The sequence below is a fragment of the Lipophrys pholis genome (genome assembly GCF_963383615.2).
Source record: "Lipophrys pholis genome assembly, chromosome: 5".
Taxonomy (NCBI): domain Eukaryota; kingdom Metazoa; phylum Chordata; class Actinopteri; order Blenniiformes; family Blenniidae; genus Lipophrys; species Lipophrys pholis.
Genome location: NC_137628.1, coordinates 1,327,266 through 1,348,230, shown reverse-complemented (window position 1 = coordinate 1,348,230; position 20,965 = coordinate 1,327,266). Strand labels below are relative to the sequence as shown.

Sequence of the window (20,965 nt, the reverse complement as noted above, 5' to 3'; positions counted from 1 at the left end):
AGCTCCCTGACCTACGTAGTTAGCATCGATATGAGCTAATGGCTAACATGCTTGCGATGCTAACTCGGTTCTGCAAAACGAATGTGGCGTTGGCGAATGTCTGCGCTCTACCGAGTGTAGCTCTAGTTTACTTTGTTAGAAGTGTAAAATAGATGTGTGGGTGGTATTTATCGTAGGAATCTATAAATACCGTTCCTGTGAAGCCGTGTAGATATTACTTTGGGATTTATTCTTACATACTTTCATTCATTCATTCTTGAGGTCCGTTTCACTGTTGTGATTGTTTCAAACGGTGCGTTCACTGACCCTGTGTTGGACAGTGGTGCGTTCACTGACCCTGTGTTGGACGGTGGTGTTCACTGACCCTATGTTGGACGGTGGTGCGTTGACTGGCATGTGTTGGATGGTGGTGCATTCGCTGACCCTGTGTTGGACGGTGGCGCATTCACTGGCCTGGCCTGTGTTGGACGGTGGTGCGTTTCTTTGACCTGTGTTGGACGGTGCTGCGTTCACTGACCTATGTGTTGGACGGTGGTGCGTTCACTGACCTATGTGTTGGACGGTGGTGCGTTCACTGACCTATGTGTTGGACGGTGGCGCATTCACTGACCCTGTGTTGGATGGTGGTGTGTTCACTGACCCTGTGTTGGATGGTGGTGCGTTCACTGACCCTGTGTTGGATGGTGGTGTGTTCACTGACCCTGTGTTGGACGGTGCTGCGTTCACTGACCTATGTGTTGGACGGTGGTGCGTTCACTGACCCTGTGTTGGATGGTGGTGTGTTCACTGACCCTGTGTTGGATGGTGGTGCGTTCACTGACCCTGTGTTGGATGGTGGTGTGTTGACTGACCTATGTTGGACGGTGGTGCGTTCACTGACCCTGTGTTGGACGGTGGTGCGTTCACTGACCCTGTGTTGTGTTCTACAGTCGAGTGATGACCTACAGGGAGCACGGGGCCTGGGTGGTCAAAGCCCACCTGCAGAAGGAGACGGACGGACACATCATCAGCGTCAGGTACGCCCCCTCACTTCCTCTCAGTGAAATCAAGTTGTAACGACGGAACGGCTTCAGTCAACCTCACGAAGACAAACTGTGACGCGTGTGAATGAAGGAGAGTCCAGAGTCGCCTGGTCCGTCCCCCTGCAGCGCCTCTTCCCTCACCCTTTCTTCTCTGCTTCACTCCTCCAGCGTCAACGGAGACGTTCGCTTCTTCGAGCCGCGGACGACCGATTCCGTCAACGTGCTGCAGACGGTCAAAGGCTTGACGGCGCTGGACATCCACCCGCAGGCCAACCTGTTCGCCTGGTGAGGGCGCCTTTCCACGTTGTTGTTCCAACGGGATGTTTACGTGTGAATCTTTCCGGGCCCATTTCACGGTGGCATTGCCCTTTGTGTTTTTTTTTTTGCTCCAGCGGCTCCATGAACCAGTTCATCGCCGTCTACAACGCCAACGGCGACGTCATCAGCAACATAAAGTACTACGACGGCTTCATGGGCCAGAGGATCGGAGCGATCAGCTGTTTAGCTTTCCATCCTCACTGGGTAACGATCGTCATGTTTATACCAAGAGATTTTACAGTTAAAAGACTTTAAAATTCATCAAAAAAAACCACTTTGATAATGTTGATGTCTGGATTTTTTATCAGAGAAGTTTGATAATCAAATAGTTTGAAGTGAATTCAGTGACTAAAGGGTTAAAAACCTCCGGCTGCCTCACAGAGAAGGACCTGTAAAGTTTCTTTCTGCAGATTGAATCACATGAAGACAGTTTGGCAGCTCAGATAATCTGGTTTCCGTGGTTCAGACGCTTTAATCTGACTTTCACCTGATAATCTGATACTCTGTGTCTCTGCAGCCCCACCTGGCCGTAGGCAGCAACGACTACTACATGTCCATCTATTCAGCGGAGAAGAGGCTCAGATAACACACCAGCATCTCACACACACACACACACACACACACACACACACACACACACACACACACACACTCAACCCCGAGCCTCCAGCTGGGCTGTAAATGACCTTTTTGTTTTTCTTGTACATATGCAATTATCACCCTGAATGTTGTCGTGACGGCTGCTGATGAAGCCCCCCTCCCCTCCCCCCCCCCTTATATATATAGATCAATATATATATAGATTGATATTCTGATCATTGTTTATTCTGAAGCTGATGATTGTAGACTTGGCTGTGCTGAGATGTGTGTATATTTAAATAATCCAGAAGAAGAGAGGCTCTATTTTAAAGAAGAAGAAGGCTCCTCTACGTCACTACCTGCACACACACACACACACACACACACACACACACACACACACACACACACAGTCTGGATCTGATGGATTATTGACTTTGTTTGGGGTTTTTGTTTTGTGTTAAAAATAAATTTGCTCCACAGGGGGCATCTTGAGCCTCACGTGACACCTCCCCCCCCCCCCCCCCCCCCCCTCCTCCTCCACCCAGTGTGCCAAACATCCTCACAATTACCAATCGAGAAGTTTTTTTTCCATTAATTTGGAAACAAACGTGCCTCACCTCCACCCACCTGCCCTCATCTGCCCCACCTCCACCCACCTGCCCTCATCTGCTCCACCTGCCCTCATCTGCCCCACCTCCACCCACCTGCCCTCATCTGCTCCACCTGCCCTCATCTGCCCCACCTCCACCCACCTGCCCTCATCTGCCCCACCTGCCCTCATCTGCCCCACCTCCACCCACCTGCCCTCATCTGCCCCACCTGCCCTCATCTGCCCCACCTCCACCCACCTGCCCTCATCTGCCCCACCTCCACCCACCTGCCCTCATCTGCCCCACCTCCACCCCCCACCTGTTGCGGTACAGACGCTGCTCATCATGTGAAGGTTTCGACCCTTCAACTCTGAGTTTATCTGCTCAAAGGTCAAAATACAAAAAGTTTTATTTATTAATCAACAGCTGAGACATGAGAAAAGTAGATTTTCATCACTTCACACTATTTTAATTTCGTTCACTTTCAGACTCTTGTTTTATATTTTTTTATCATTTTACCCTGAAACACAAAGAAAATAGTTTCAGAAGATCAGATTTTTATTTTATTTCCCAGAAGCAAACAGATCTCCTGTCTTCTGTCCGTCAAAATATCAAAACAATGTGAAACTTTTCAATTTAAAAAACTTAAATCTTCAATCATTTTTCACTTTTATTTCTAAGATGCAAACTGTGGAGGAGAAACATGGAGGTTCTTCAGGTTCTTCAGATTATTCTAACATTCTCTGCTGAACAGATCCTGAACATCTCCTCTCCTCTCCTCTCCTTCCTTCCTTCCTTCCTTCCTTCCTTCCTTCCTTCCTTCCTTCCTTCCTTCCTTCCTCCTCATGTTTGTTGAAGCCGTTGGCTGCAGACAATCTCTTACTCTTTTTCAGTTTGTACTTAAAATTTGCTGTTTTTGTTTTCTAACAATGTATTTGGGTTTGCTCTGCACGCAGCATGCTGACGTGGTCTACACGGACCTGTAAATGTCTCTATTCACCTCAGACGCACCAGTCTGGGATTTTCTCGTCTGTTGCTTCATCCTTTGCCTTCCTTTTCCCTCAGTGTTGACTGGCAGGCTCTCATTGGTCAAGCCCGGTTCTACCTTGTTCCTGTTACGTGACGTTTGCCTCTGCTGCCGTGTAGCTCGGCGTTATGTAGTTTGCTCTCTTGAGGAGACTCACTGCAGACCTGAAGGAGACACGTGAGCCTGCCAGTCACATCGAGGACAAAGAAAACCCACACCTGTCATTATAGAGAAACACAGAATCCAGTTTAAAGAGCCGACAGGTTCGATTCAGACGGACATTTACAGGTCCCTGTTTAAAAAAAATAATAATAATCTCACACACACACACACACACAGAGAGCTCTATGTTAACCCCTGACCTGCTGGTTGTACCTGCAGAGGTCCTGGACCTGTAAATGTCCCTGTGCTGCTGTTTTCTTTATTCACCGACGATGTGCCTCAGTTCTGCTGCAGCTTTACCTTCTTCTCTCGTTTTCTCTGTTCTTTTACTTTTTGATTTTGTTTGCTTTGAAGTTTTTGCTACTGCCCCCCCCCCCCCCCCCCCACACACACACACACAACCTCGTACCCCCCATACACCCCCCCCCCCCCCCCCCCACACACACACACACACACACACACACACACACACACACACACACACACACATACCCCTGTTTCCTCACACCTCCTCAGCCTTACCTTTCTTTGTTCTTTTTTTCTTCCGAAATTACAGACTGAAAAAGCACACACACACACACACACACACACACACACACACACACACACACACACACACACACACATGATCTCGCGAGTGTTTTTTGAGTTTTAGGATTTTAGATGAGGAGAAGCAGTCGCGAAAGAATGAAAACAATCAGGCGTCCCTATGACTTCCGACTGTTTTTCTGATGTTGGTTTATCAGACCGGAGATGAAATCAGTGAAATAAACCAAATACAACACCACGTCCGGCCCCTCTCATATTTCTGCTCACATTTCAGTCATTTGGGGGATTTCAAGGTGAAACGTTTCAGTCATGCCCCATGTGGACACTGGGTGGCACTGGTGAGTCGTTTCTTTTTTATCATTGTTGTTCTTCACAGTTGTGTGGATGTGTGTAGAAATGTGATCCTCGTTCCCAGAGGACCTCGTCATACGGAAAGTAGAATGAATGCTGCTAAGTCTATGAAAGTAATCCCAGTTTATGACTTAGTCAAATTTCAAATGTGGTCACAAAGACTTTTCTCTTCTTACAACCTACAAAATAAAAAATGAGAACATCTAAGCGTCGTTCATAATGTTCCAGCGTCTCGTACAGTCAGAAGAGTAACGGGTTCAATACTTGAGGAAACGAACTGAGAAGACGAGCGGCATGATGTTCCTCACATTTACTAAAACGTTAAAGAACGAGCAAATGAACAAAACAAAAGTTGTTTATTAGTTAAGGTGCTTTAACTCCATTGGATCTATGCAGAGGCTACACGGTGGTGCAGTGGTCAGAACCGTCTCCTCCCAGTAAAGAACCCTGGTTTGAGTCCGCTGTGGCCTGTGTGTGTGTGTGTGTGTGTGTGTGTGTGTGTGTGTGTGTGTGTGTGTGTGTGTGTGTGTGTGTGTGTGTGTGTGTGTGTGTGTGTGTGTGTGTGTGTGTGTGTGTGTGTGTGTGTGTGTGTGTGTGTGTGTGTGTGTGTGTGTGTGTGTGGTGTCAGTTGGTGACTGTAGAAGTTCTGTAGGTGTGAGACTTCATTCTGTGATGAACGGCTCACCTGAGCAGGTACAACCTGCAGCAACACCGTTCAGAGGGAATCAAGGATTCAGGTAGTTCCCCATCAGACAGTGACGCTGAGTGTCCTCAAAGGATGACCTCCAGGAGTCCTCAGAGGACGACCTCCCTCCAGGAGTCCCCAGAGGATGACCTCCCTCCAGGAGTCCCCAGAGGATGACCTCCCTCCAGGAGTCCCCAGAGGACGACCTCCCTCCAGGAGTCCCCAGAGGATGACCTCCCTCCAGGAGTCCCCAGAGGACGACCTCCCTCCAGGAGTCCCCAGAGGATGACCTCCCTCTAGGAGTTCTCAGAGGATGACCTCCCTCCAGGAGTTCTCAGAGGATGACCTCCCTCTAGGAGTCCCCAGAGGATGACCTCCCTCCAGGAGTCCCCAGAGGATGACCTCCCTCTAGGAGTTCTCAGAGGATGACCTCTAGGAGTCCTCAGAGGATGACCTCCCTCCAGGAGTCCTCAGAGGATGACCTCCCTCCAGGAGTCTCCAGAGGATGACCTCCCTCCAGGAGTCCCCAGAGGATGACCTCCCTCCAGGAGTCTCCAGAGGATGACCTCCCTCCAGGAGTCCTCAGAGGATGACCTCCCTCCAGGAGTCCCCAGAGGATGACCTCCCTCCAGGAGCCCTCAGAGGATGACCTCCCTCCAGGACTCTCCAGAGGATGACCTCCCTCCAGGACTCTCCAGAGGATGACCTCCCTCCAGGAGTCCCCAGAGGATGACCTCCCTCTAGGAGTCCCCAGAGGACGACCTCCCTCCAGGAGTCTCGAGAGGACGACCTCCCTCCAGGAGTCACCAGAGGATGACCTCCCTCCAGGAGTCCCCAGAGGATGACCTCCCTCCAGGAGTCTCCAGAGGATGACCTCCCTCCAGGAGTCCCCAGAGGATGACCTCCCTCCAGGAGTCCCCAGAGGATGACCTCCCTCCAGGACTCACCAGAGGATGACCTCCCTCCAGGAGTCACCAGAGGATGACCTCCCTCCAGGAGTCACCAGAGGATGACCTCCCTCCAGGACTCACCAGAGGATGACCTCCCTCCAATAGTTCACCTGATTCAGCCACCTTGGAGACGATGTGCTGTGGTGACCAGCGGTCAACAATGAGGATCGTGTCTCCAGCTCAGATTTCTGGAACTGTTGTTTTCCTTCTTTTGTTTACCTGCTGGAGGTCAAAGGTCACAGTTCTCATGTCTGCTGCACCCGAGCCACTCAGCATTGTTGTGACTACCCTTTCACATACACATGGAGGAGCAGGGGAGGGGCGGAGGAGGAGGTGTGGAGGGAGGACATTCCTGCACTGCAAAGAGCCGGGCGGCAAGAACATCCTGAGGAAACAACACTCACTTCCTCAAATTAAGCTGCTCCATGTGATAACGCCGCTGCTGGCTGAGTTAGAGCACCACCTCGGTGTCCGCTCCAACCACCTCGTCCAGTCCTCAGTGTCCACTCCACCCACCTCGTCCAGTCCTCAGTGTCCACTCCACCCACCTCGTCCAGTCCTCAGTGTCCACTCCACCCACCTCGTCCAGACCCAGCAGCAGGACTCGCCACTTCTCCAGCAGCACCAGCGCCTGTGAACCTCCTCACAAGATGGGCCTCCTCCAGCTCCTGCTCACCTCCACCCTCCTGCTCTCCACCTGTAAGGATCTCCTCCTCTCACCTCCTCCAGGAGCTGCTCCTGTGATCAACCCGCTGTCTAACCTGCTGCTTTACTTTCTCTCTCCTCCAAGACGTCCCAGCAGGGAGTGTGGCCGCTGCACAGAGACGTAAGTTCTCTTTAATTACCGATTTCACTACTTTCAGGTCCGATTGATCAAAACTTCAAACTCCAGAAACTCCGGCAAGTTACTGAATACTAGTACTTAGTAAAACTTACCAGTTACTGCTTTAAACAGTCATTGCGTTACATTTCTAATTATTACGACTAAAACGTTACTTAAAGTAACCTTGATGGTCGGTGGAAGATGCTCTATAATCTGGATGTTAGAGGAGGAAGATGCTCTATGATCTGCATGTTGGAGGAGGAAGATGCTCTATAATCTGGATGTTAGAGGAGGAAGATGCTCTATGATCTGCATGTTGGAGGAGGAAGATGCTCTATAATCTGGATGTTAGAGGAGGAAGATGCTCTATAATCAGAACGTTAGAGGAGGAAGATGCCCTATAATCTGGATGTTAGAGGAGGAAGATGCTCTATAATCTGGACGTAAGGGGGGAGATGCTCTATAATCTGGATGTTAGAGGAGGAAGATGCCCTATAATCTGGATGTTAGAGGAGGAAGATGCTCTATAATCTGGACGTAAGAGGGGGAAGATGCTCTATAATTAGGACGTTAGAGGAGGAAGATGCTCTATAATCTGGACTTTAGCTCTTGGAAAGGAAACACTATGTAATCGTGGCTAGCTGCTGCGGATACATGCTAATGCTAATGATGTGACTCAGTGGGACGTCGTTCGTGTTTAGCAAGTTCAGATTAAACAGGAGTTCAGATTAAACAGGAGTTCAGATTAAACAGGAGTTTAGATTAAACAGGAGTTTATTGGAATAGTCGCAGCTGCTTTGGGTGATGCTTCAGCTCACTGAAACTCCAGATTGTCATTTAGGGAAAGTAATCATAAGGCTTTAAAATCTCAGTGTTCAAAGTTCCCAGACTGTGTTCCAGTTGTTATAGTTTGTGAGGAATTCCCAGTTGAAGCAACTGCAGGTGGAAAGTTGTGATTGTTCCAAGTCCAGAGATGATTCATGTTTCTCACACCAGAGGAGGAGCAGTGGAAAAGGTCCCGCCTGTTATCTGAGGTGATGGAAAGTGTTGGGAACCGTGAGGGAGCAGATTCACACCACCCCTCCTCTGATGGAGGACGTTAGTCATCTGAAGGTGGAGCAGGAGGTCTGGTGGAGGGTTAATAGAGGTCTGGTGACGGTCTGGTGGAGGGTTGGAGGTCTCGTGGAGGGGTGATGGAGGTGGTCGCAAGTGATGGGGCAGGTGGAGGTTAAAGCGGTCTGAGGTGGATTTTATGACTTTTTATTATTTCATTAATATCATTCTGAGTTTTTCTGAGTTTGATGTCTGATTTTCATCAAACTCAAATAATTTAACCCCAACCCCCAACCAGAAACCCCCCACCCCACCCCCAACCCCGGGGTGTGGTGCTTGTTAATCTGGTGGATCTGTGGATGTGATAGTTTAATAGTTAAACAAACAAGTCAATCAGAGGAAACACTAAGTGCTTTTCCTGCCCTCTGGTTTGTTTACTGCCCCTCATGCTGAGGAGGAGGAAGATGAACAGGAGGAGGAGGAAGATGAACAGGAGGAGGAGGAAGATGAACAGGAGGAGGAGGGAGATGAACAGGAGGAGGAGGAGGAAGATGAACAGGAGGAGGAGGAGGAGGGAGATGAACAAGAGGAGGAGGAGGAGGGAGATGAACAGGAGGAGGAAGATGAACAGGAGGAGGAGGGAGATGAACAAGAGGAAGAGGTTATCTGTCTCTGAGGTCAAGCTTATGAATTTTGTCAGTTTGGATTTTTCTTCGTCGTTCACACTCAGTTTTCCTTTTTAACTTCTCCTTTCTTTGTCGACGTGAGAATTTACTGTTGTTGATGTTTGGTTCGTGCGGCTCCAGCAGTGACGTAGGTCCACCCTCAGGTTCAGTGCCTTGCTCAAGGACACTTACAATCTTGATATCCACTCTCGACAAACGACAACCTTTCCAGTAGAGTTATAAATTACATTCGGTGCTTTACTAATACATGATTAATTTATTGAGGACAAAATTTCATAAGTAATTCTAATTTTAGAACATCTCAAAAAAAAAAATTAATATCTGGAAAAAGTTCAATATTCTTTCTGAGTCATTTCAGAAAGTGAAACCCAAATATTACTGTGACGGAGCATCGTGAACGCACCGTCATGCCCGGAGCGGTGCGCCTTTCCTCTCCCCGCTGGCCGGAGAGTGCCGGCGCGCTGGGGGCGCGCGCACACGGCGCTGGGGGCGCACGCGCACACGGCGCTGTCAATCTTATGGTGGAGATCAACTCCAGAAACTGTTCCCCGGGTCCAGGGACATGTTTCCCTGCTGTAGGCAGACGAGGGTGCTCACTCTGCCTACACGGCACTTATACATTCACACACACACCTTCTCTCACCCTCCGGAGCAGCGGAGGGCAGCCGGCGGTGACGCGCCTGCAGGGTGACTGGTGAACCCGGGCCGTACCACCAGGCGGGTTAAATGGTTTGGGCCCGGAAGGTTTCAGTCACGTGAACAACATTATTATTTATTTTCTTAAAACTTATTGCCGTGTGTACTGAGGGGTTATTGTGGGAGGGCATAATCCTGTCAGTAAGTGATAATATGTATTTAATTATGGAAAAGCTATTTATTTATGCATTAGGATTTGGGGTTAAGAATAAAATAATGATCTTTTCTAGCGAGAGGTTCCGCCCAGTGGGAGGGGCTTAGTGGATCAAACGGGTCGCGCTGGGCCTGATGGGGGGAGTTGGACTCTGGTTAGAGGTGGTGACCAGTAGTGATCTGTGGAGTGTCATTGTGGAATCCTGAGGTTGAGGAAGAACTCCGATGTAAATACCTGTACAGATTTGTATATAGAGTTTTCTTTGCTTTGTTTATTTTCACATTTGGGTATTTTTCGGGTTTTGCACTTTGTAAATACTACGATTCATGGTTTTGGAGAGGCCTGGAAAATAAATAGAAAAACAACAAACACAGCTGACGACTACGCCGTCGTTTTTCCCAGTTTGGGAATGTTGTTGAGAGGACCCCGCGACAATTACAGACTCATTGTTCATAGAAAGAATATTTCAAGCCTTCATTTGTTGAAATTTGTATGATTGGGACTTAAATGATGAAAACCCACAATTCAGAATATTAGAATATTACATAAGCTCAATAAAAAAGGATATTTTCAGCAGAAATGTCGGGCTTCTGAACAGTATGTTCATTACTATACTCTCAATACTAGGCTGGGCTCTTATTGCATAAATTTAGCCAAGTCCTTTATTTGTCGTAGAGAATTATACTCAGTATGAAGTGGCGCAAAATGTTTTTAGTATTTTTTCCACACCGAAATGGTAATTTTGGTAGAATAAAACGTTAAAGCCCTCAAGGTGTGTGTGAGACAAGTAAAGTATATATAATAAATCAAAGTGTCAAATAGTGCAAAAAGTACATACTGTATACAAGGCAGTTTGTTGAGTCTTAGTTTCAGGGTGAGCGCCGTGCACAACCTGAGGCAAGAAGCGCCTCCTCTTCATGTCAATGTTCACCATCAGTCTGACCTCCTCTGTGTTCACCATCAGTCTGACCTCCTCTCAATGTTCACCATCTGTCTGACCTCCTCTCAGTGTTCACCATCAGTCTGACCTCCTCTGTGTTCACTATCAGTCTGACCTCCTCTGTGTTCACTATCAGTCTGACCTCCTCTGTGTTCACCATCAGTCTGACCTCCTCTCAATGTTCACCATCTGTCTGACCTCCTCTCAGTGTTCACCATCAGTCTGACCTCCTCTCAATGTTCACCATCAGTCTGACCTCCTCTGTGTTCACTATCAGTCTGACCTCCTCTGTGTTCACCATCAGTCTGACCTCCTCTGTGTTCACCATCTGTCTGACCTTTTCTATGTTCACCATCAGTCTGACCTCCTCAGTGTTCACCATCAGTCTGACCTCCCCTGTGTTCACCATCAGTCTGACCTCCTCAGTGTTCACCATCAGTCTGACCTCCCCTGTGTTCACCATCAGTCTGACCTCCTCTCAGTGTTCACCATCAGTCTGACCTCCTCTCAGTGTTCACCATCAGTCTGACCTCCTCTCAATGTTCACCATCAGTCTGACCTCCTCTGTGTTCACCATCAGTCTGACCTCCTCTGTGTTCACCATCAGTCTGACCTCCTCTGTGTTCACCATCTGTCTGACCTTTTCTATGTTCACCATCAGTCTGACCTCCTCAGTGTTCACCATCAGTCTGACCTCCTCAGTGTTCACCATCAGTCTGACCTCCTCTCAGTGTTCACCATCAGTCTGACCTCCTCAATGTTCACCATCAGTCTGACCTCCTCTCAGTGTTCACCATCAGTCTGACCTCCTCTCAGTGTTCACCATCAGTCTGACCTCCTCTCAGTGTTCACCATCAGGGCCGTCACTCTGTCTGTGGAGCCGGACTCCGAGGTGACCCGGGACACCAACGTGACGGTCAGATGCCAGGCGGTGGTCAGCAGCTCGGGCCAGGAGGCGCTCGTTCGGGAGTACACCATCTACAAGGACGGCAGCAAGGTGTACACCAAGACCACCAGCTCCTCGGAGGACTTCCTGTACCTGCTGCCGGGGGCCCGGCTCTCTAACAGCGGCAAGTACAAGTGTGAGGTCAACATCGAGGACAAGTCCATGGCCAGCGAGTCTCGGAAGCTGACAGTGACCGGTGGGTTTGTTTCACATGTTCAGTTGGACTCGGGTCCAGTCTGTGCAACTTTAATTCACATTTATTTATAGAAAGACAAAATCTCACGGCCTCCATACGGAGGAAACCAGCCACATTCCCACAAGAGCAAACTGGCAACAATAGAAAGGAAAAACTCAGTTTTCCGTGTAAAAAAAAATCCTGCAGAACCAAAGTGATGTCCAGAAAGTCCAAGGATACAAACAATAAAGTAAATTTCTCACGAGATTTCATGAACAGATTGTCTACAAACCGTTCAGCTTCCATCAATTCATTTGTCCCTGAGGACATTTTAATCGAGCAGCGTGGAGACGAAGAAAAGACGTCCCATTTACAGCAAAAACTATCAGATCAGTAGAAAAGAGTGGAGTGAAGATAAAAAAAAGGGACATATTACATATAAATCTGAAAAGTTCTTCCAGCAAGAGGAAGTTAGATCAAATTAATTATGTATGAAGGAGTAAAAAGACATTTCTGTATCTGATGTGTAGTTTACCAGCTGCTCTCCAGGTAATTCCCGAGCCATTTTACTTCCTGGTTGTTTTTATTTCTATTGTTTACATATTTAATTAGATATCTACAAATCTTTCAAATTTTCAATTGTTTTTGGGTCATTTCTGTCGTTTTTATTTATACCAGTTCGGTTAAAAGGGTCATATTATGTAAAATTCACTTCCTAAAGGTTTTCCAGCAGTACTAATCGCCTCCATACCTGGAATGACGCCCCAGAAGTGAAGACAGTCTGTCCTCTCTCTCCCCGCCTTGCTTCAGTTTTTAAAAACCACCTTAGAACAAATGGATCAATTTAAAACTTTAGGAGAAAAACATGGTTGAAGGATAGAAAGAACCTTAAAATCCTTTGAAAATGTAATAATTGCAGTCAATAATGTAATAATACATAAACAGTGTCTTCAAAATCAAATGTGTTTTTGAAAAATTCTTTGATTTTAATATTTATTTCTTTAACTTTAAAGTCATGAAAACAACAAAATACTCAATTATTGAAATGGTTTGTAAGATCAGGTTCTTTTTTCTTTTTTTTTTAACCCTTTCAGTTTGTATATTATGAGAGAAGAAATAAGTGACACTTTTAGAGTGACATGTGGTGACTCATGGTGACCCGTGGCGACTCTTTGTGACCTGTGGTGACCCATGGTGTCTCATGGTGACCCATGGTGACTCTTTGAGACCCATGGTGACCCATGGTGACCCATGGTGACCCGTTGGAACCCGTGGTGACCCATGGTGACTCATGGTGACCCATGGTGACTCTTTGAGACCCATGGTGACCCATGGTGACCCGTTGGAACCCGTGGTGACCCATGGTGACTCATAGTGACCCATGGTGACTCATAGTGACCCGTTGGAACCCGTGGTGACCCATGGTGACTCATGGTGACCCATGGTGACTCATGGTGACCCATGGTGACTCATAGTGACCCGTTGGAACCCGTGGTGACCCGTGGTGACCAGGTGGAAATCGTGTGAAGGAGTTTGTTGTTGTGTCGGGGTTTCCTGCTCGGTGTGACTGCCTCCGTCTGGCCTGCAGGTCTGTCCAGACCACTGCTCCACCTCAACAAGGGCGTGGTGACGGAGGTCGAAGAGCTGACGGCCCGCTGCAGTGCCCCGGGCGAGACCGGCTCCATCTACTTCTACTTCTACGACGATGGCAAAGAAATCATGGAAGAGCGATTGAATGGCAACCAGGCCGAGGTGAAGCTCCGCTTCCATAGCACCGGCGTGCACCGGATCCACTGTGATTACACGGTCCTCATCACCCCCGACTCCTTCAAGTCCCAGGAGAGCAACACCGTCGTCGTCTCTGTCAAAGGTGAGCGGCGTCCCCGAGCTTCTCGGCCTCTCCAGGCTCCGGAACCTCAACACCCCGATCTCCTTCGTCTCCTCAGAACTCTCCATCTCGCCGGTTCTGGAAGTTTCCCCCATGAACCAGGTCTTCGAGGGAGACCCCCTCCACCTCTTGTGCACCCTGAGGAACTTCCTGCACAGCGCCGAGAACATCCTGCTGTATCTGAGCCAGGGAACCGAGCTGCTGAGCTCCGGCAACACCCGGGTCAACTACAGCATGCTGGCCCGGGCCGAAGGCCCCACGCTCAGCTTCGAGTGCCGCCTGGAGATGGGCTTCCTGGTCAAGTCTGCCACCAAGACCATCTCCGTGACCGGTGAGTCCAGAACCAGACCACCTTAGTTACCTGTGAGTCCAGAACCGGACCACCTTAGTGACCGATGTGTCTAGAACCAGACCACCTTAGTGACCGATGAGTCCAGAACCAGACCACCTACACTTTGATAACACAGAGGATCTTCAAACATTTCTCATGGTAAAACAGTAACTTTTATTTTCTAGTTATTATTTTTAGATCAACACTTTTAACTAAGTCCCGTTTCCATGACGATTTATTTCAAGTGAAAACACAAAACTTCTGCATCATTTTCAGTGTTTGTTTATACGACAACAATAAACAAAACATTACAGCATTAAATTACTGTAAGTAATAGATTACTGAAAGTAACGAATCAATGGAAATAATTTATGAAAATTTTTAATTATTAATGGAATTAAACTGCCATTTACTCATTAACAACTCCTAAAGTAATTGAGTAATTACTTAAAAGTTAATAAATTATCAAAAATAATGTATTAATGAAAAATTATCAATTTGCATAAATTTGTTATTTATTTATTAATGATAAAAAGGGGGGGGGCACCACCAGATAAACTGGAAATAGCTAATACCAAAATATCAGTCTCGTTTGTAAAAGGTTTATTTAAGTTAGTTAAAATTTCTGTGTGAGAAATATAACAATCTTAAGTAAAAAGGAAGGTGTGAGATCCGAGCACAGACTCTTACAAACAAGTGAATTGTCAACGATAAAAACACAATAGTCACCAAGAATCGTTCAATTCAGCTAACAGGCGTTTATTAATAAAAATGTATTAATTCATAAATTATTCTGAAATCATTCCATAAATCAACACACTTAAGTATGGTGAACTGTAGTGACTTGTGGTGAACCGTGGTGACTTGTGGTGGACCGTGGTGAACCGTGGTGGCTCGAGGTGACTCGAGGTGACACGTGGTGATTCGTGGTGATTCGTGGTGACTGTTAAAGCCAAATCCCCATTTGAAGATGTTGTGTGACTTTGCGTCCTCAGAACTGTTCTCGGCGCCGACGCTCACCGTGTCCCCATCCGAAGTCTTCCAGAAGGAGTCCATGACGTTGACCTGCAAGAGTGAAAACTTTGCGTCTGAGCGGCTGGACAGGAAGGAGCTAAAGTACATCCTGTTCCCGCTGGAGAACCCACTGACGGTCACTGGTACCGGAGTCTTCTCAGGGAGGGCTCTGCTCCACGACTTCAACTACACCTGTGCAGCTCAGGCCAAAGGCATCGTGAAGCACAGCCAGACCCTCACCGTCCGTCCTAAAGGTACTGTCCTGTAATGTACTGTACAACCTGTACTGTCCTGTACCGTCTGTCCTGTCTGTCCTAAAGGTACGGTCATGTACTGTCCTGTATCGTCCTTTACCGTCCTGTACCATCTTGTACGGTCCTGTACCGTCTGTCCTGTCTGTCCTAAAGGTACGGTCCTGTACCGTCCTGTACGTCAGGGCGGGTCTAACAAAACTCTCCTGTTATAAGAGGAGAATAAAAGCCAGTCGAGTTTGACTCATCCGGTTAGTAGAACTTGAAACCTGGACTGCACTCTTGCGTCACAGACAGAATATCCCTGGTTCCGGGGATCACGTGATGCACCGAGGAGGGGAGACGCACCATTGTCAGTCTCCTCGCTGGATTTAACTAACACGATATTTCTCGAAATGCTCACTGCTAAAACTTCGGTTGAACTATCGCTAAACCTGCATAGGCGGTGGTCATGTCACTGGAAAACTTTTTCACTACGCCCAAAAAAAAGAGAAACAGAAAAAAGGCAACAGGTCGTTGGCTCACCAAGATGGCGACACAGAGCCAGAGCTAACTCACGAAGAAGAGCCAGAATCCTGCACCGAGCCCAGAAAAGAGGCCGCCAGCCCCACTAACGATGGCACGGTGGTGCAACAGGCGACTCGTAATATTTAGAAGATGCTGGACACTAAACTTGCTAATATCCTGAAACCTGTCACAGAGATGTCAGAGAAGCTGGATAAGCTAGTGGACAGACTGGGGACGGTGGAACGACGAGTGTCCGACTTGGAGGATAGCGCAGCGGCTAACACACCACAGCTTCACTCGGCGGAGTCGGCGCTGCAAAAAGCAACGGAAAAACTCGAGAATTATGAGAACCAGAGTCAACGACAAAACGTCAAAATTATTGACCTGAAGGACGACACTGAAGACAAGAATTCAACCGTTTTTTTTGAGAAGTGGATTCCCGAGGTCCTGAACATGGACCCACAGGGGGGACGGCTGAAAATAGGACACGCTCGCTGAGTGGGACTTCTAACGGGATCCACCGACAGACGCGCCCGCCACGCGGTCCTGGTGAGACTTCTACAAAGACACAGAGGATTCTACGTGCAGCAAGAAACAAGGGCAGAGTTACGATGGCTGGTCAAGTAGTTTCTTTTTACCAGGATTTTTCTGCGGAGGTTGTGAAGTGACGGTAAGAATCTGCAGACGCACGCAGAAGGCTTCGGGAAGCAGGTATCAAGTACACCTTTATGTATCCAGCTTTGATGAAGCTTTCCCCTCCAAATGGAAAACCCATCTCTCTTTCCACAATGAAGGAAATCACCAACTACGTCACGACACTCCCTACTAGTGACTATCAATCCATGTGTCATCAGGTAAATGGCATCGGCCTCAAAAATGACTGCTTGAAACAATGGACAGTGGGAACTATATAACATTTAAAGAGCTTTTGTTCACTTGAAAGTTAAAGTTTGTACATGGGTATATCTCAGTTTACTTGAGTTGCTGTTTTAGACCATTATTTACACTATTGTTGACACGCTGGCAGTATGATTAGGATATAATCCGGATGAGACCTGACATACATTTCTTTTCTGTCTTTCTCTCACCGTGTTTCTTTTGCTCCACCCAGCTGTACTGTTATAGCTGGAGTATGACGATATCTTTGTTTTTGTTTTTTGTTTTCTTGGCTGTGTTCTAGGCACAGTAGATGGGTCTTATCCAAGCTTCAGCTTGTTTTTGCTTGGATTGTTTGTGTGTTTTTTGTTTGTCCAGGCAGTACTTGAGATTAAAAGCATATGCAAATTGTTTTAAAAGGTAAATAAGACTAAACAGCATGATATAATTTTATATTATTCTGAATATTGAGTTTTGTTCCTGGAATATCAAGGGCTCCGATAATGTTGTCAAAAGGAAAGCAGTTCTAAATTATCTTAAAAAAGGAAAATGTTCAGGTTGCATTCCTCCAAGAAACACATTTGAATGAGGAGGAGCACAAAAAATACCTCAGGAAATGGGTTGGACACGTATATTTTCCATCTCATTCTACAAATAAAAGCAGTGCAATTATATGAGTTCATAGATTGTTGCTATTTACAGCCAAAGATAGTTACCAAGATACAGATGGAAGGATAGTTTTAGTAAAAGGAGAATTATATGGAGAATCAGTATTATTAGAAAATGTTTATGCTCCTAATGTCTTTGACCAAAACTCTTTTGCCTTCCTAATCAGTAAAATTGCTGAAATGGATTGTACAAATATGATAATTTGGGGTGATTTAATTATGTCTCTCCCTTTTTTAGATAGGGACCCCCCTCATAAAGATCAGTTGAAATCAGGCAGAGCACTACAAAATGTTTTTGAGATATTTAACCTGTTCGGGGGCTTTTCCACCGGAAGGAACCAGGTGCTAGTTCTGATCCAGGGCCAGCCTTAGCACCAGTTCTTTGTCTTTCCACTGCCAAAGCCCCGACCTATCAGGGGCTAAACTGCTGCTACGCTGGCCAGAGCGGAGCCAGACTGGAGCCCGACACGTCATCAGCTGGGGGCGGAGTTATCTCTGGAGTTATCGCTGGAGTTATCTCTGGAGTTATCGCTGGAGTTATCTCTGGAGTTATCTCTGGAGTTATCTCTGGAGTTATCTCTGGAGTTATCTCTGGAGTTATCTCTGGAGTTATCACTACCTACAAGGTGGAAGCGAGGTTGAACCGGCTTTCTGAAAACTACAGCGAACACGGAGCCCCAGAGTGGTTATAGAGAAATAGATAAAAAAAATAACGCGCGGGAACGATATAATAAGTCGCTCCCTGAATGCAACATGCAAAAATTGCCAAAAATTAAACTAGATATTTTACAACTATGAAAAGAACACGGAGGATGGGGCTCCCTCAACATTATAAGTTACACAACGTCAATACAAGCCAGAATTATTTCAATATGGTCATCTGCTCAACCAAAGCCGCCATGGCTTGAGATTGAAGCAACCCTCTCCAAACCGAACTCTCCTGTCAACTTACTTGATAAACGCAGGAGTGAACTACCAATTATGGCGAAAGACAACTTTCTAATTATTAATGTGGGTAATACCTGGAAGGCTTTGAGGAAATTATTTGGGTCTAAACTGTCAGGTCCAACCTCTGAACATTTATTAATTCTGCAAGGAAGAACACACATCGAGTTAAGATTGGTTTTATTCGCGAGGAGAACGGACAGAGAGTGTTTCAGTTACAATCTCCAACCCGCTCTGAAAAACCTCTGCCGCTTCCTCTCCTTTTATTAGGGTTCCTCTTATCTGATTTCAAGGACTTCCCATCTGCAGACCACATTCCTCCTGACCATAAAAGATCACAGTGGAGAAATACAAGTCGTAATAGATGAGAAAGAATGTTGGTACAATGAATGTGATAACTTTTCGTAAGATTATTCCAACATAAACATAAACTGAGTTGTCTAACAACAATGACTGATAATCCTGATTTAACCAAGGAGGGCACTGGATCTAACTTTCAGAAGTGGTATGAAGCAGGAATTTACCATATTTATGATCTTTGGGACAGGAGAAAATATTAAACAGTTGAGTTCTTACAGACCACATACAAACTACAACCAAAAGATTTTTACAAATACCTTCAGCTCAGACACTATTTACTTCTGAAAGTGGATGCTCTTAACTTCCCAGAAAACGATTATCGAACGTATGAAACAAGGTCACTTTGTCTCCAAATTGCAACGGTTGAACATAGACAGATTAGAATTCCTACAGAAATCATGGGAAACCCAGCTGAAAACAACAATAGACACAGGAGTACGGGAGGAAATGTAACGTTTACCTTCAAAAATACAACACAAAAAACACAAAAAACACAAAAAACTCACACAAGAGGAACTCTGCCTCAAATCAACTGGATGGAAAATCTAAACTAAAAGATCAGTGAGGAAGTTCAGCCCGACATGTTTCTGCTGTAATAAAATGAAACTGATGAATTAAGATCATAATCCCATCAAGTCACACGTTAACAAGTCAGCAATGTTCTGGCTTTGGACGCAGCAGCAGTGTCGCGTTTATCCTGCTGGATGTGTTTTAATTCTTCATATTCTCTGAGAATATTTACTGCTTCAGTAATCTGTAAACTGGGCTGCAGGGTTTTTCCCGGGTGTGTGATTGGTCAGACGCTGCAAACTCCGCCCCTTTCATGTGAACGTGCACACGTAGGTCTGGGTCGAACTAGAAAGTTGATAACCTGCTTGGTAGTAACGGTGATCAGGATCGGGCGTGTCTGGATAAGTCAACCCAGGAAACGGAGAGATCCTGGATATGTTGATCACAGTTCGTACTACAGGCCACAGAGATTGTTTTTTAACTCCAGCTCAGAGTTCGTGGGCGTGTTCATGTCGCCCAAACAAAAGGTTTTTCCCTGAAGAGAACTACGGTCCGGACCAAACGGGGGAATGTGAACACGCCCTAATATGTCCTATTTCACCATGATGATATCTTATCACTTTATACTGTCAAACAGGTTCATTCTGGGCTGTGTTACTAACACATAACTTGATTTATCTCCTGCTGGTTGGAAAAACTTCTTCCATGAGTTTCGACTCACGTTTTTATCCTAAAATTTAAACTGAGAAATTAATATCTGGGATTCCACCTTGTGGAAAAGTTGCAGACTTGAGGATTCAATCTTTGCTTATCTGCACTTCACCCACCAAGCTGAAAGCACCATACAGTTCTCAGGAAGAACATGCAGTCTCCTCACAGAAAGGTCCAGGAATCAAACCTGGACGTTCAAGTTAGGGGCGACAGTGACTTCACCACTATGCCACCTACAATATAAACCAGCAATTTAAAGTTATTTTCATTCCACAGAGCTGTTTGGTGGTGTAGTGTCAGCATGGTGAGACATGCCCACTTTGAATCCAGTGTAGTCTGCACGTTGTCCCTGTTTCTGCAGGCACTCTGGATTCCTCCCACAGTCCAACAACCTGCTTTTTGCATGAATGTGTCTGTTTGTCCGGTGATGGGCGGCTCACCTGTCCAGCTGAGCTGCAGGAAATGACTGCTTGAACAGACATTTTATCGTTGCGTTACCATCAGATGACTCACTCCTCCGTTTAGTTTCAGTTGCATGATTTTCACATCCAAACAGGAAACTGTTGCAGTGAGATGAAGCATCAGCTCCCTGACGTGAAACTCATTCAGATGGAAGCCGCCAGAATAATTTCACCTAAATTATGTCAACAAACGACCTTTAGAGAGGAAGAGATTAAATCTGATCCACAGACAAACGAAGAAGCTTAAAGAACAAAGCTGCTGTGACTCACATCATGTGAGTCTGGTTCTGGGTATTAACGAGCAGCTCGGCGTGGAACCAGCAAGCTGACAGAACCTCCAGCTTCACTGAGCACTGTAGACGCCGAACGTCAGGTATCCGTCAGAGGAACTAGGTGCTTTTTGAAAAGTAGTGAAAATACTGAAATGATATCAATCAGTGGGAGGAAGATGCTCTATTGCCTCATTGTTGGAGGAGGAAGATTCTCTGTAATCTGAATGTCAGTAAGTAAGTAAGTACATTTTATTTATATAGCGCTTTTCACAGACATGGAGTCACAAAGTGCTTCACAGTAAAAACGGATAAGAGAAAAAAGAAAAAAAAAAGGAGGAGGAAGATGCTCTATAGTCCACTCTGAATAGTTTTAAGGCTGCTCATGCTAATCACTAATCCAGAGGGATTGCTCTAATGTTACTAACAGTGGAACAAGTTAATCACTGTATAAATCATTCATGT

At 46.4% G+C, this 20,965-nt stretch overlaps 2 protein-coding genes across 6 annotated transcripts in view; both read left to right on the top strand.

Annotated features, from left to right (window-relative positions):
• The window catches only part of rptor (regulatory associated protein of MTOR, complex 1), a 205,834-nt gene extending 203,724 nt beyond the window's left edge, over positions 1 to 2,110 (top strand). Inside the window, 4 exon segments of the mRNA XM_080462735.1 lie at positions 930 to 1,016; positions 1,191 to 1,307; positions 1,415 to 1,544; positions 1,858 to 2,110. Of these exon segments, the coding sequence (XP_080318861.1) occupies positions 930 to 1,016; positions 1,191 to 1,307; positions 1,415 to 1,544; positions 1,858 to 1,926 (403 nt within the window). The 3' untranslated portion in view covers positions 1,927 to 2,110.
• A 4,564-nt stretch (positions 2,111 to 6,674) lies between these two features.
• The window catches only part of pecam1b (platelet and endothelial cell adhesion molecule 1b), a 39,230-nt gene continuing 24,939 nt past the window's right edge, over positions 6,675 to 20,965 (top strand). For 2 of the 5 annotated variants that reach the window (XM_080463095.1, XM_080463096.1), the window contains exons 1-6: positions 6,675 to 6,935; positions 7,027 to 7,062; positions 11,434 to 11,730; positions 13,298 to 13,579; positions 13,656 to 13,928; positions 14,924 to 15,196. In XM_080463095.1, the coding sequence (XP_080319221.1) occupies positions 6,887 to 6,935; positions 7,027 to 7,062; positions 11,434 to 11,730; positions 13,298 to 13,579; positions 13,656 to 13,928; positions 14,924 to 15,196 (1,210 nt within the window). In that variant the 5' untranslated portion in view covers positions 6,675 to 6,886. The remainder of the gene's footprint in view (positions 6,936 to 7,026; positions 7,063 to 11,433; positions 11,731 to 13,297; positions 13,580 to 13,655; positions 13,929 to 14,923; positions 15,197 to 20,965) is intronic. The other 3 variants (XR_013935333.1, XM_080463098.1, XM_080463097.1) reach the window with 2 other exon arrangements.